Source organism: Staurois parvus, unplaced genomic scaffold (assembly GCF_062004578.1).
Source record: "Staurois parvus isolate SC_StPar_1 unplaced genomic scaffold, SC_StPar_1.0 ptg000009l, whole genome shotgun sequence".
In the NCBI taxonomy this organism is placed as follows: domain Eukaryota; kingdom Metazoa; phylum Chordata; class Amphibia; order Anura; family Ranidae; genus Staurois; species Staurois parvus.
This window is the reverse complement of record NW_028317805.1, coordinates 9,256,079-9,273,087: the sequence shown is the minus strand read 5'-3', so window position 1 is coordinate 9,273,087 and position 17,009 is coordinate 9,256,079. Positions and strand designations below refer to the sequence as shown.

The following is a 17,009-nucleotide window of genomic DNA, read 5'->3' as shown; positions in this document are numbered from 1 at the left end:
AGTAAAAGCCAGACATGGGTTCCAACCCTTCCTTACTCTATCCAGAATTAAAAAAAGAAAGTGTTAGCTGAAAATATATTTTAGGGTTGCAGTCATCAGTCTATAAATTAGGGTGGGGTAGTGTAGCTGCAGTGAAAAGGAAGTAGCTTGAGATTAGTCACACCAGGGAGGAAACAAGAAGGACCATATGCAAAATGGGAAAGGTTTTTTTTCCTAAAGGTAGAGTTGGGTTTTAAAATATGTGCATACTATTCTAAAATATAAATAAGGAGAAAAAGCTGGTCTAAAACAAAGGCAGTATTTATTTAGCTTGGGCAACAGAGGCACGTTGTTTTTTGTTCTCCCAGCTAGTTGTAGAGACAAAGAGCCACCATTGTCTCGATGGCAAATATTTTCTATAGAAAACAGCTATTCTTTCTTGACTAGATATCTGTGAACATTAAAGAAACAGCTGTGAGGACACACTTGTAGGAGCCTTACCAGTAATGTCTACTATAGCTTTAACAGCAGCATGCCACAGCACATGGGTGTAATAAACAAGACATTTGGCTCCCGTAAATACCAGAGGATCTAAACAGCACTCATGCTATTTGCACCATCCATATTTACTATAATTATGTAGACACAAGGATTTACCTTACACTGTCAATTATCAAAATTTCAGAGAGAACAACTGTGTTGTCTTTGACAAGAAATTATGTTTCCAGCCTTATTTATCAAAGTGTCTTTATAAGAATGGTCTTTGTTGTCCTACAGCAGCCAGTCAGTGTCTAACTATCCCTGGAGAACAACAGTTGGAAGCCCTTGAGAATGACAGTTGGAAAGAGAGTCTGGATGTTAGTGCTGGGTATAGGCAAGTCAGACACATCCTATTACAGAGAACCAGTGGGGACAAAATCATGTGAGCAGCCATTACAAACTAATTTGAAGAATCTATATTTCTGGCCTGTTATCATCTATTTGCTTGACCACCTAGGGCAGCCGTTCTCAATCTTTTTAACCCTGAGGATCCCTTGAAATAATATTTAGGTCTTAAAGATCCCCTAGCAAAACTAATTTATTAAAGGTCAGTGAGAAAATTGCCCCTTACATTTGTGGCCATTAAGAAGAATTCCTTGACAGTGGTGGTCAGTATTCCACTTTTACAGCTAAAACGATTATTGGTGTCATACAGCTGGCTCTTCAAGTGGAGTTTGCTCTGGAACTATAGAAGCACTATCGAATGGAAGGTCAATCATCCACAGCTTAAGGAACCACTGGCCACATTTAGGGGAACTCTAGGGTTCCAATAAACCCTGGTTGAGAATGGCTGACCTAGGGAGTCATCGGCTTGAGACAAGTATGCATCCATTGACTTGAGAATGCCAAAACTTGCACATTAGGTTTTAGGTCAGTGATTCAGTATGCAGTGAGGCCAGGGAATAAGGATGACTGCTCCCGAATTTGAACATTTACGGACCAATTTTCAACTCTTTATATTTCTGTCCCATTCCTGCACCTGGCCATTCAATAAATAATGTACTGCAATAATGTGGATTTGCTGTCAAACCTACATTGGAAAGAATCCAGTTTAGTAAGATGTGACAAATTGGTCAAAGTACCTAACACTAAAACTGTTACTCCAGAACAATCAAATCTGAAAACAAACGTTGACGAGCAAAAGCAAAAATGTAATTGGTTGCTTTGTGGCTAGGGGCAGTTCATCTTTTAAGAACCTGACATATTAGACTCTGTGAATTGTTTTATAGCCTTTCTTTTTATAGTCTGTAGAATATATGCTGCAGTACACAGTAAAAAAGCTTATAAAAGTGCTAACGGAGACAAGTGCCCTTGTTGTCCACAACAATTAATCACAAGCTGGCATTATTCTGATAGAAGTGCTACAGGACATAAATGCTCTTGTAGTCCATAGCAACCAACTGCAATTTTAAATGACTCTCCTTATGTTCTTACTGCGGCATGGGGCCCTGAAAGGTTTCGTACTGTTGTAATAGGTCACATGATAGGTTCTTCCGTCACTGTGGGACACTGTTACAACATTCCCTTAGTGTTTTCTTCTACATTGACCATACTGATTTTCCTATTAAAGAAGTGCAATTGTGCAGTAGAATACAGTAAGATACCAGACAGGTATGTACATTAATGTTGGCCTTGAAAAGACAATATCATAGTTGCTAGTTAGGGTACAGAAGAAAGTAATTGCAAACAAGAAAGAGCTTGCAATCACTAAGTAGGCATATATCATAGGAGGGGAGGGGGGTAGTCTCCCATCTGAGCAATATAAATAGTAAATAAAAAGACCACCTTTACTGGTGTCTGGACAGTAGAAGAAGGAAGGATGGATGGAAGGAAGGCTGGATCTGGAGCTTGAGTATGGAGAGCAAAGAACGATTAATAGTAAGGAAAAGGAAGAAAAAAATGAAAGAACGAGAGGGAAAGTAGGGAAGTGATGAAAAGAGACTGTAAAACAAGAGGAAGGTGGGATGAAATGAAGGTTATGAGAGAGAACTCTGTCCATGGATGTGCGTGCAGATCCATATGCTGCAAGAGTGGAGGTTATAAGTCCAGTATAGGGAGTTGGTGATGGTTTATCCAGGGAGACTAGACTTTTAAAGTAAGTTTTTCAGGCATCATTCAGGATATCTGTCATCTTCACTTGTACCATAGTGCCCATAAATCCCAAAGGTCAATAAAACTAAGGGTTTTCATTGGAAGCCAGTCAAAAGCTAACTTTTATTTTCCAGGGTAAATTTTTTGGGGAAAAAAGTGGAATTCTCACTTCTAGGTACCCCCTTGGACCACACCCCTCCTGTGACCTTCCCTAGTTGTTTCCTGCTTCTCTTCCTCCTGGTCCCTTCCCTTGCTTTGTTACCAAATCTATGTTTTTATGCATTGTCCATCCACCCAGGGGCGGACTGACCATTTGGAAACTCAGGCACTGCCCGAGGGCCCGGGGTCAGTAGGGGGACCCATGAGATGCCCCTGGTACCTTTTTCATAGGCTTTTTTGAGTTTGGCAAGGACACAGGTGCCCCATGATCCCCTATTGCCCGGGGGCCCCATGAGTTGTCAGTCCACCCCTGCATCCACACCAAGCCTTCTCCATTCACACTTACAAAGTTTAGCCCAAAGGAATGCTAACTAGAGCTAACTATCTGAGACCCACTCCATTCTACACAAACCATCACCATTCTACCAGCTTGGCTTAATAAAGAATTCACCATTGCTTCTCCTATGATCTCAGTATGCTACTGTTACAATATGGGTAAAAACTTTGTTAATCTTCTTCCTTTCAATGGGTCAGGGTCTGGGGCTGGATAATTCAGCCCTATTTAATAAGTAAAAGCTATATTTCGATAGCTGCAACTATTTATGATCTATTGTTTGAATTCTTGTAACAGTAACCACTTTCTTGTAATTACCAAAATGTATTGAAACAGAAAAGTGAGAATCCTGCCGGCTGTCTGATAATAGCAACACAGGCACTTTGATGAATTGGGGCCAGTGAATAGCAACTGCTAACTGGGTACTTTAGTTGCTGCTGTCGGAATATTGCTCTTTTACTTATTAAATATTGACGTGTCAATGTTCCTGTTTTTTTCTGGGGATGGTTAACTGGGAATAAAAAGTAATTATAGAATTTTGTGGTATTTTGTGACCTCGGAGTTAGTTATAGCCGACAGCCCCAAATAACCACAATTGTCCCTATCTTAAATGAATGATTGTAATTTATGTTACTGTGTACATGGCAGCAGTATATCCTTCAATGATCCATTACTGGTCTGTGGATAGATTTATTATAACATGTACCTCTCTGCACCTTGGGAATTAAGTTATCTATATCTATGATAAATGATGGAGGATGTGGGCAGATTAGGGATGTTCTGTGGACGTGCAGTCATCGCACATCCACATGAATAAAATGTCATATGCTTTAGGTGACCCATAAACTGTGCTATGTATAATCAGTGATTCATCTTTGTGATCTGTAAATCATGTGCAGTCCCCTATATTTGCTGTCTCTTTTTTTTTTACTTATTTATTAAAAGGTTTCATCCCTTTTATACCTGACTTGAGACCAACAACCTCATACAGAAGCAGCCATTGGCCACCCCTTGGGCTACATAGTAATTCCAGGGCAAATGCTTTATATTTAGCTGCTACTATGGTTGGTGTGGGGCTCAAAGGTTGACTGATTCTTCTTCCAGCAAAGGTAATTAGCCGTGATTCTCTTTAAAGGCCAAGTCTGTTGAAAATGTGAATATTCTGGTCACTTGACTGTGCTGGCTTCTCATATACCTAGCAGTGACAAACGTTTTCTATGTTTCTACAACTACAATAAAATCATTTACCGGTTCCTGCTAAGGGATATGAGGGTCCAGCACAGCCAATCTGCATTTCTGCGCAGTCTAATGTCAAGTGAGGCCTATGTCAGCCAAGAAGTTTGTTAGAAAGCTTTGACAGCTGGAAGGCTGTATAATAAAAATTTAAGTGAGAAAACGCCAACCACTAAATATGTGACATAAACGGGACAATATACGAATTTGATAAATGAAGGCAGCTGTCCCTTTAAAGTGTAGGCAACACTTATGTCTATAGAGTAATTTTAAAAAGAAGGCACATAGCCCTTTAATCTCTGTATAATGAATCAAATGTGCAAATATCCATACAATTATATACAACACATTATTGAATTCACTTAACAGTGCGTCTGCATAAAGTTTCTATATCATATATGAGAAAAAGTCCCAAATCACCAGTATCTTGTGTAAAACAAACCAATAAGAGTGATCAATTCTTCTCCAAATGATCAAAAAGGTGCACCACTATGTGATCAGCTGGAATGTCAACACACCAGATCAGTACGGCCACAAAAACAGCCAACACAGAGCATGGACACTTTATTCAGTTACACTGTTAAATGAACTCATTGATGTGTTGTTTATAATTGTATGGATTTTTTGCACATTGGACTCTTTAGACAAAAGGTCACTCTTTAGTCTGGAGGAAAAGAGATTTAATCTCCAAATACAGAAAGATTTCTTCACAGTAAGAGCTGTGAAAATGTGGAATAGACTCCCTCAAGAGTTGGTTCTGGCCAGCTCAGTGGATTGCTTTAAAAAAGGCCTGGATTGTTTCTTAGATACACATAATATAACTGGATACTAACACATTTATAGATAAAGTTGATCTAGGGAATATCCGATTGCATCTTGGGGGATCAAAAAGGATTTTTTTCCCTGCAGGAGCAAATTGGACCATGCTTTGCTGTTTTTTTTTCCTTCCTCTGGGTCAACTGTGGGTATAGGATTAGAACTTTTTTTTATTTTTTTGGTTGAACTAGATGGACTTTGGTCTTTTTTCATCCAGACTAACTGACTGTGTGATTATACAGAGATTTAAAGATCTAGCACCTTCTTTTTAAAATTTCCCTAAAGCTGTATAATAGCTTTCAGACTTATGCTGGGCCCTGAGATCCCAGGCCCAGGAGCCATCATCCCATCTGCAATCCTCATGGTGATCTCCTAGTATATTTGTAGCTCTTCATACTGTTTAAGAGATTAGCAGGATTCTAAAGTTGTGGCATTGCATATTTACTAACAATTAGACCAGTGGATGATCATGCGCAAATAATTGCTACATCTTGTGAGGCTTCTACCATAGGAAACCATTTGTTCTATCTGGGTTACATACAAAGGTATATAGTTCACTGCCTATTAATACAATGTCACCACCTTTGTTAAAGAAGAGTGATCATTCATGTATGTGTTTGTACCTCTGACAGCAATTATGTTTAACACAACGATATGTTCCAGAAGTCCGACTTATATCTAAGAATCAAGTTAAGTAATTTGATATCTTATGTAAAAATAAAAAGGAGGAAATGGAGTAAAAGGAATGAAAACAGGGAAGAAGTGTAAAGGGAGCCATGTTGAATTGTTACTACTGTTACCTCAGACATGACAAGTTTGTCATTTGATCGAATATTTTGTCACAGACTTGGGGCTGCAGGAGAACCATTGCCTGGAGGACTCTGTGTTTATTGTGTTTTCAAGTTATCCAGAAAGAACTATCATGGTAACATATGGCTTCCTATGTATAATGTATTCCTATGTGGACGCAGGATTTTTTGGGGTAGGCATTGTCTATGATAATGTGATTATCTCTTATCTAATGGTATCTCTGTATAAATTCAGCGTATTTCTGCAATAAAGCAGTTCTTTTTGTGTATTCCAAAAACTGGTGTTGTCTTGTTCTTTGGGGTAGATACAGCTATAGTCACTTGGCTTGTGTTCCAGAGCTTGGGAAGCAGCTTCTTGGCTGAGATACCCAGTTGGGGTGTCAGAAGTCCATCACATGTGTTATATTTAGGGAGGCATGCCTGAAAAGCCATAATGTCTTGCATTTTCTATAAGGCAATGCTCTACAAACTGTGGCCCAGGAGCCAGATTGGTCCTTTGCTTGCCTTTATCTGGCCTTTGGGGTACTATTTCTTCCGCTGGTACCAAGGATGGTGCACTATTCCTCCCACTGACACCAAGGATGGAGTACCATTCCTTCCACTGATACCAAGTAGAAAGTAGGAAGAGTGCCATTACTGTGGTGGACAGTGTGCCACTTTTACGTCAAAAAGATTATTGGTATCATACAGTGTTGACTTTTCAAGTGGAGTTGACTCTGGGACTTTGCAGGCACTATCAAATGGGAAATCAATTAGCCACAGCTCGAGGAACCCTAGCCACATCTGGAGGATAACAGCAGTGGGGCACGATTTCTCCCAATGATACCAACAATGGACACTATTTCTCCCACTGATACCAATAATGTGACTATTCGTCAAACTGATACCAATAATGGGGGACTATTACTCCTACTGATACCAATTATGGGGCATTGTTTACCACCGCAGACACCAAGACATTTTATACTCCCACTGCCCAATGTTAGGCCCCTAAGGACAGGGAGCTCAAACTTTGTTAAGAAAGTTTGGAGACCTCTTGTTTTTCGGACGTAACCATGTATAAGCAGTAACTTCTATATAGACTGCCTATTGCTAGGGGAGCTCCTTGTGGGTGGGAACAAAGTTTCCTTTAAGGTGTCTGAGCTGCTTAGTGGTGACAAATATACCAACCCAAGACACTGAAAATTTATTTGCAGAAGCATGTACTGGAGTACAATAGGGGGATGCATAGTGTATGTGATTTACTGTTTTGATTTTTCTTTACTTCTGAAGTTATAAATGTGGATTTACATGTATTCTTTGTGTATTTTTTAGGTAGCTGCAATGGGGTGGATTTCAACGCCAGTTGTGTACCTTGGTATTACACTAGGCCAAGTGTTGCCTGCACATGGGAATCATACAACCGCCTCCTATTCTACTATACCAAGTAAGAAAATTGCACAAAACGAAACATATGACTTTCAGCTGGCTTCTTTGGAAATATCAGTCTTCTAAAGAAATACATATCCCACTCACTGAGTAACTTATTAGTTAAAAAAAAACACAATCATGGATTGGAAACACAAAATTAAGTTACTTAAGTATAAGTAATTATGCATGTAATTTTTCTGTATTTTTTACTTATTTAGGTCTACTTTTTATTATTGCTTTTCTGTTCATGTCTGGGGGTGCCAGACAGGCAAAACAATAAAGGGTAACTATACTTTTGCAAGATCTCACATTCACCTGTCCATGATCCTGGTAGATCCACACTAAGTGGGCCACTTGGAACGGTACAGTTGCCTTTGAAAACTTTTTCATCTGGTCTCACAGTCTTCTGTGTATGCAGTGACAAAATACCATTCATTCCTATGAAAAGGCCATCTATCATTAGACCAACCATTAGATGGCCTCTCCATAGAAATCAATAGGATTTGTCCATGCATGCACAGAAGACTTTGGGGTTGGTCAAGAGAGCTGCCAGTGGTGGTCGAGTGGTTCCCCATGGGCTACACTACTTGGATCTACCAGCATTGTAGACATGTTATTATAAGACCTTGGAGGGGAAATATGGGGGAGCAAAGTTATCATAAAAACAAATTTGTTACTACATAATAGTTAAAGTAACTATATGCCCTAAGACTGTACTACTCCAAAGCTGCACAACTTTGCAGTGCGACTTTGAAGCACCTTTGGATGGGTGCAACTTGGATGTGACTTGTCCCTCTGCAAAGGCAGACCCACTGTTGTACCACTGTTGCATATAAAACATTCAGGTATGACTTTCATGCAACTTTTGAGGATTAACATTGAAGTCTATGGCCCTCAAATTGCATGAAATTTGGAGTAGTGCATGAACTACTTTGAAATCTCCGCAACTTTAAGTCAATCATATATGAATGGTTATCTTTGGAAAACATGGGGTACGACATGTCATGCAACTTTGATGTCCAAGTGTGAATGGGTTCTTAAAGCTGCTTTTTCATGAAAGGTGCAGGATCTGGGATTGTTGGTTGTATTTCACTGTTGATTTTGCTTTATATACATTTAGTCTTTTTGCATTGTTGTCACCCTACGTTGAGAAAGGGACCCTTGTGGTTCTGAAATATTGGAATATACAGTATTGTGACAATGGGCCTTTAAACAACATACTTGCATAATGAATATGTGCTGGTCAGAAACATATGCATTCAAGGTTAAGTTCACACAGGTGTTAGATAGATATACATTACAACACTTGTGAAAGGCATATAAAAAATTAAAAATGTTTTGGCGCATTTTTGAAATGTTTAGGAGGCATTTGTAATGTGCTATGTGTAATGTGATTTTACCTCCCCCTTCACTGCCCCTTTAAGCTGCAGAGGCAGCCGGATGGGGTTGCACACATGCCGCAGCAAAATCGATACCTTCTGTAGTGTTTTGGGGTACCTCCACTGAACATGACCCTTTCAAGTGACAATGAACAGCATCTAAACAAAAAACAGTATTGGTATAACCTCTTGCGCTTATATGGATGTCCCTAAATCAAAGCTGCTCTCGCCTAACCTGACCCAATTGGTATGTGCTAATCAATATGAAAAAAAATGGTGAAGCGCTAAACAATAAATAAATGACAAAAATAAACAATATAATATTATTATCCACAAACAGTGCTCTGATCCAATTGTGATTATACAAGTGCAAAACGGGTGAAAATAACAGGAAAACCTGTTTGAATACACACTTAAAGAGTGACTCAAAATAAATGTATAAAATATATATACCCCACCCTCCTGTTCCAATAATGGGACTATTCAAATCCAAAAATAAAAGTGTAACAAGTGGATCCCCTTCTGGGGAAAAATCAATAATAGTGATAAGTGGCAATCATAATAAATGACAAAAGACATTCTCTTAAATCAGCCTCATATAAATTATCACGAAAGTAAATAACTCATAAATAATGTGCAATGCACAAAAAACATAAAAAATATATAGCCGTGATCTTCAAACAATTCATGCAGGTGATGAGGTGAAATAAGTGATCTCCACTCTTGTGAAAAAAATCCTCAAATAGCCGAAATGGCCCCTCACCTCTAAACCGTGACCACAAGGGCCAGCTCGCTTTTTAGGATCACCCCACGATCCTTATGGATGTTATCTTGTCACAGGAGAAAGATGCCACATAAGCTCCCTTCAGTAACACCACTTACTCCTCTCAGGTTCCTCCTGGCACAGGTACCGCAATACAGCTGAATGAGGAAAGAACAAAGAGAGGGCGCACAGGCCTAGTGCATTACCATAAAAATGTTTAATAAGAAATAAAATAGGTGTTGTACTCACAAACGAGAATAAAGTCAAGGCACATCATAAAAGAACAGCTGGGTCAACACCGCGCTGAGTAACAGTCCGCAATGGGGAGTGTAGACATCCAATAGGCTGACGCGTTTCGAGGACTTGCCTCTTCCTCAGAGCCACTGTGTTGACCCAGCTGTTCTTTTATGATGTGCTTTGACTATATTGTCGTTTGTGAGTACAACACCTACCGGTACTTTATTTCTTATTAAACATTTGTTATGGTAATGCACTAGGCCTGTGCGCCCTCTCTTTGTTCTTTCCTCATTCAGTATATTTGGATTCCCCCGGTCTATTTGAGGGCAGCAAGGTGTGCATGTTCCAGGACATTCTTAATGTGGTTGTAGCCTGCATCGAGTCCATCCCCAAGCGCAGAAGCATTTTGTTTGCTGGTTCATTGTTACCGCAATACAGCTCACATAAGGCAGCTCACATGACCACAACTGTGTATAAAAGTGGAGCATTGAAAAATAACTTCAGCCAACATAATATAAAACAGATTTGTGTTCACAAAAGACAATAAACTCCAAAGAATAAATTATAATTATTCAAATAAGTCAATCCAAAGTCCCAAGTTGTGGTAAACGAGAATTTTGAAAAGTGAGCACCTCCAAAGTGAATAAAGGGAAATCTTCCATGTAGAAGTATCCACACACCGCTCACCAGTGTTAAGTAACATAGGCTCCTCACCAGAATATACAGGTGCATGCCAATAAATTAGAATATTATCAAAAAGTTAATTTATTTCAGTAATTCAATTAAAAAAGTGAAACTCATATATTATATAGATTCAATACACACACAGTGATATATTTCAAGCACTTCTTTTAATTTTGATGATTATGGCTTACAGCCAGTGAAAACCCAAAATTCAGTATCTGAGAAAATGAGAATATTATGAAAAAGTTCAATATTGTAGATTCATGGTGTCAAACTCTAATCAGCTAATTAACCTAAAACACCTGTAAAGGTTTCCTGAGCCATTAAATGGTCTCTCAGTCTGGTTCAGTAGATTACACAATCATGGGGAAGATTGCTGACTTGACAGTCATTGACACCCTCCACAAGGAGGGTAAAAAGGTCATTGCTAAAGAAGCTGGCTGTTCACAGAGTGATGCATCCAAGGATATTAATGGAAAGTTGACTGTAAGGAAAAAGTGTGGTAGAAAAAGGTGCATAAGCAACAGGATAACTGTAGCCTTCATAGGATTGTGAAGCAAAGGCCATTTAAGAACTTGGGGGAGATTCATAAGGTGTGTGCTATGGCTGGTGTCAGTACTTCAAGAGCCACCACACACAGACATATCCAGGACATGGGCCACAACTGTTGCACTCCTTGTGTCAAGCCACTCTTGAACCAGAGACAACATCAGAAGTGTCTTACCTGGGCTAAGGAGGAAAAGGACTGGACTGTTGCTCAGTGGTCCAAAGTCCTCTTTTCAGATGAAAGTAAATTTTGCATTTCATTTGGAAATCGAGGTCCCAGAGTCCGGAGATAGTGCTCTGAGAGGCACATATCCAGGTTGCATGAGGTCCAGTGTGAAGTTTCCACAGTCAGTGATGATTTGGGGAGCCATGTCATGTGCTGGTGTTGGTCCACTGTGTTTTATCAAGGCCAAAGTCTGCACAATCCTCTACCAGGAAATTCTAGAGCACTTCATGCTTCCTTCTGCTGACCAACTTTATAGGGATGCTGATTTCTATTTCCAGCAGAACTTGGCACCTCTCAACACTGCCAAAAGTACCAATACCTGGTTTAATGACCATAGTATCACTGTGCTTGATTAGCCAGCAAACTCACCTAAACTAAACCCCATAGAGAATCTGTGGGGTATTGTCAAGAGGAAGATGAGATGAGCTGAAGGCCGCTATCAAAGCAACCTGAGCTTCAATAACACCTTAGCAGTGTCACAGGCTGATCGCCTCCATGCCACGCTGCATTGATGGAGAAATGCATGCAAAAGGAGCCCTGACCAAGTATTGAGTGCATACTATACTGTACATGCACACACATTTCAGTAAGCCAACATTTCTGTATTAAAAATCCTTTTTTTATTGGTCTAACCTACTGAACCAGACTGAGAGGCTCAGAAAACCTTTACATGTGTTTTGAGTTAATTAGCTGATTAGAGTGTGATACCATGAGTCTACAATTTAAAACTTTTTCACAATATTCAAATTTTCTGAGATATTGAATTTTGAGTTTTTACTAGGTATAAGCCATAATCATCAAAATTAATAGAAAGAAATGCTTGAAATATATAATTCTGTGTCTAATGAATCTATATAATATGAGTTTCACTTTTTGAATTGAATTACTGAAATAAATTAACTTTTTGATGATATTCTAATTTATTGTGATGCACCTGTATTGACCCCCTTAGATTTGTTTAGTGCTGAAATAGGGTTTCTAAACCACAGTCCCTAGACACCATCCATACTAGATACTTGGCCAGCTGTTCACGACATTGTCATATAATGCAATCAAATGCTTCCCTTCAGCAGTCCACAAGCACCCACCTCAGTTAATTATTTTGAATATAAAGGTAAACGGCCTCATGGTGCAGTATAAAAGCCAGGAATTTATTGAAATGAAGTATACACTCATATTATATATAAAACCAGATATGCATATCGTAAATGTCAAAAGCCAAATCCAGAAAAGCTCACCATGGCCCTTTGCGTGGTGATGTCACACATCACTTAGACTCCACCCTACGTAGAGATGATCACAACTAACACGTACTGTTTGTTCCAAACAAATGGAGATGAAGGGAAAAAAAGAGGTTTAGGAGCTCACGTAGGACATTACAGAAGCAGAAAAACATTTTTTCATGACAAATAGATTACAGGGCCAATAAGCAGTGGATGTGTATGGATTATTTTTGTAGAATACAAATGTCATTTAGTATCACTTTAAGATGTAATCACAAAATCTTCAATAGCAGCTTGCCTTGGTTACAAATGGCTCTTAATCACAGTTTCGGAATGTTTACTCTTAGGCTGGCCACAGATGGAACAAATGTTCGTCCAATATGACCATAATGCATTCTTTATGAACAATAGTAAAATCATAACAACCTAAAAATATGCAATCAGAGGAAAATTCAATCATTCTCCTGGATATGGTTCATTATTCTGCTCCTTTGTTCTAGTGATGGATCTGACTTTGCACAGATGTCTCACTGAATCCATAGTCCCCCCTGCTCTCTGCAATGTCCACAATGCTAACATCTCTCTGTAACAGTCAGCTAGTGGTGATGACTCTCCAACCAGTTGATATCTGCCAGTTTACCATTTATTTTGCATGCAGAACGTTAGATCTTGTCCAATGCGATGAGTTTGCTAAATATGAACTGGCTATGGAATATGTCCAAAATGCACACAGCTGACAGATGTCTAATTTGAATATATAAATATCAATAAACTGTCTCTATCCCTTCGTAATTAGTGCAACAAAGAGGGTGGAGAGTTCATCCTACGCCTTCCCATAGCTACATTCATCTAACATACAGTATACATCTTTATTTAAATATGAGCCAGCATTCTTTAAAGTTCCAAGAGGAATACATTATTTTATCGATAAGTATTAGCCTGATTTTTGTAATTAACAGAAAAATTCAGGATCATTGGAGGAGAAAGAATATGATTTGCTGTATTACATACTTGTAGGCGGGTGCAGGTTTCCCTCCATCCAGTAGGCGGCACTGTGCCATTATACAGATGGAGTGTAGTTTGTTAAGGAAAATGTCCCCTCATGGACTCCTTCAGTGTCTTAGAGGAACCAGCTGTCTGATTGGACGCTGCAACTTCTGGTGACCTTCGACAGCCATCTTGGTGTGGGACATTATAAAATAGGGTACCCACATCATATGAGCACACATAAAGCGAACGATAGGTTAGGGACAGAGACCCCAATTTTTAGGGAGAGCGAATAGCACAGGGAAAAAATCCTGGTGACTAGGGTCAGCTCGTAGACAACGCCTGTGCACAGGAAACTTTCTGAAATCCAGACCAGTAATGTAGTCCTCAGTGAAACTTACAGTGTGTACCAGGCTTAAGAGAGCCATACAGAATGAGTGGAGACCCTGTGACATGTGATTGGAGCATTCCCGTTCTGCTCACACCTTATTAGCTGGTACATACACTATACTGCCAATCACCTCCATGGCCACAGGTGTAAAAAAAAATCAAGCCCCTAGGCATGCCGACTGCTTCTACAAACATTTGTGAAAGAATGGGACTCTCTCAGGAGCTCAATGAAATCAAATATGGTACCTTGATAGGTTGGCAACTGTGCAATAAGTTCATCCATGAAATTTTCTTGCTACTAAATATTCCATGGTCAACTGTTAGTGGTATTATAACAAAGTGGAAGCAACTGGGAACAACAGAAACTCAGCCACAAAGTGGTAGTGGCAGAGTGGGTTCAGTGCATGCTGAAGCGCACAGTGCGCAGAAGTTGCCAACTATCTGCAGAGTCAATAGCTAAAGACCTCCAAACTTCATGTGGCCTTCAGATTAGCACAAAAGCGTATAGAGAGCTTCATGGAAAGGGTTTCCATGGCTGCATGCAAGCCTTACATCACCAAGTGCAATGCAAAGCGTCGGATGCATTGGTGTAAAGCACGCCGCCACTGGACTCTAGAGTAGTGGAGATGTGTTCTCTGGAGTGACGAATCATGCTTCTCTGTCTGGCAATCCCATGGACGTGTCTGGGTTTGATGCTTTCCAGGAGAACGGTACTTGCCTGACTGCATTGTGCCAAGTGTAACCTTTGGTGGAGGGGGGATTATGGTGTGGGGTTGTTACTCAGGGGTTGGGCTTAGCCCGTTAGTTCCATTGAAGGAAACTCTTAAGGTGTCAGCATACCAAGACATTTTGGACAATTTCATGATCCCAACTTTGTGGGGACAGTTTGGGGATGGCCGCTTCCTGCTCCAACATGACTGTGCAACAGTGCACAGAGCAAGGTCCATAAACACATGGATGAGCGAGTTTGGGGTGGAGGAACTTGATTGGTCTGTCAGAGTCCTGACCGCAACCTGATAGAACACCTTTGGGATGAATTGAAGTGGAGACTACGAGCCAGACCTTCTCGTCCGGCATCAGTGCCTGACCTCACAAATGCTGTTCTGGAAGAATGGTCAAACATTCCCATAGACACCCTCCTAAACCTTGTGGACAGCGTTCCCAGAGGGATTGAAGCTGTTAAAGCTGCAAAGGGCGGGCCAACTCAATATTGAACCCTATGAACTAAGACTGGGAGGCCATTAAAGTTCATGTGCATGTAAAGACAGGCGTCCCAATACTTTTGGCAGTATAATGTATTTCAACCCTTCTGCATAGACTCCAGGGTGGCCCTACCCCCTTCCCTTCTTGTACATCTGACAAAGCCCAGACTGACTTTCATGGAGAGACATGCTAACACTGATTTTGCAAGCACTGTTTAGAAAAACACGTAGCTGTGACCACAATATTAACATACCTCCCAACTGTCCCTGATTTCGAGGGACTGTCCCTGATTTGGAACAAAGTCCATCTGTCCCTCTTTCCTCCTCATTTTGGTCTGATCTATACTATATAGTTGTATATAAAATGCACTCTTCATCTTTCAAAAAGTGTTTCACATTGATAAACCTTTCATCCAGTTGCTAAATGGTTGCATTTGTAAACTTCCAAAGCCAGTATAACAGAATAATAGTTGTAAAGAAAAGCACTTGTGGGTTTAACTAATCTTTTTTTTTTTTGTATAATTCTCCTTTAAGGGGGCATTGCAGGGGGTGTATCCTATGCCTACATACATTTGCTAACAGGTGTCCCTCTTTCCCATCTCAAAAAGTTGGGAGGTATGATACTAACGCTTTAGAAATCTAAGAAAATAATCAGAAGACTCTAGATGGCAAGTCTTGGTATTGACGGATGACTGTTCAAGGCACATCTGAATCCTGACTTCATGAGTAAGCTTCCTGTGAGGATGTACATTCACTAGAAGTGAGAACTTACAGCTAAAAATAGTATTAAACCCTCAGCATTTTAACACACATTAGGCACTATAAAATAAACATTTCCCTGTAATCTATTTGTTAAAATTCCTATCCTAGCACTTGCATTTAACAGTCTTCAATGCTGCTCGCTCCTGCCCTCCCAGTGCTGCTTCCCTGAACGTCTGGTCTTCACAGGAAAGAGTTAACACTGGACAGTGCAGCCTGGAGCTAGTCTGTTAGCTACGAGAAGGGGGGATGAGGGAGGAGCAGGGGAGTGCCTTGCCATCCTAGTCTATGGTCTGTGTGTTTCTGTTGATGCACATAGTGTAGGGCAGAGGTGCTCAACCTGTGGGCCAATTGTAGCCCTCAGCACCCTCTGATGTGGCCCTGAATGTATGAGTTTTGGTGCATTTTCATAAAGTGCACCACACCTGCAAGATATAACAGAAGTTTATGGAAAAGTGCATCAAATCTGCAGGAAAGCCACTGCACCTGTGGTGCGGGTATACCTCATCAGTGTGAATGCAGCCTTATAGGGGGCTCAGGACAGGGCTTGATTACATTTGTGGTTTGGGGGAGGCATGTGGTTTTAGCTACCCCCAAACCACTGGTGTAGCATCAGTGGTCACAGTGGCAACCCTGCCTCATTCTCCAGGGGGCCTGTGCGGCCTCCCTGCTACATTCTGTGTTACACTTGGATAGGAGGGGAGGCAGGGGTGGCATATACAGGAACCGATCCTCTCCATTTTCCTCCTGCAACTGCTCAAAGTTGGATTCTCCTCCTGTCCCTCCTGCTATCATTCAGCGGCTGCAGGAGGAAAATGTTCATTATGCTATTCAAAATAAAAAATTTTAAATTCTGACTCATTTTATTTCATTGCAGCCTGCGACCGATTACAAAATCATTTAAGCGGCCCTTACTGTTCAAAAGGTTGAGCACCCCTGGTGTAGGGAGACACAAATCTAGTCCCTGTTTGCAAGGGTGGCTCCATAGGATGCTGCAATAGAAAGGAGCCACCCTAAAAGAAACAAACTGAGCTAAGATTTTTTTTTTTTTTGCATTTTGTTTCTTATGCCCTGATAAAGGGTTAGTTTTAAGCCCTCAAGATTTGTTGGGTTTTCAAGCTTGCGTCATGACCTAAAATTCTTACTGGATTTACTCAAAATTTGCGACACTCTTCATCCTTCTAATGTTCTATAGACTGATCCAGGGATCATTTGGGATCAGTTAACGGAGAACTGCCTCTA

The 17,009-nt window shown here is 40.3% G+C and overlaps 1 protein-coding gene across 1 annotated transcript in view; it reads left to right on the top strand.

Annotated features, from left to right (window-relative positions):
- Positions 1-17,009, top strand: part of PTPRE (protein tyrosine phosphatase receptor type E) — a 301,972-nt gene that overhangs the window by 136,841 nt on the left and 148,122 nt on the right. The window contains exon 2 of the mRNA XM_089669546.1: positions 7,276-7,387. Within this exon, the coding sequence (XP_089525672.1) occupies positions 7,276-7,387 (112 nt within the window). The remainder of the gene's footprint in view (positions 1-7,275; positions 7,388-17,009) is intronic.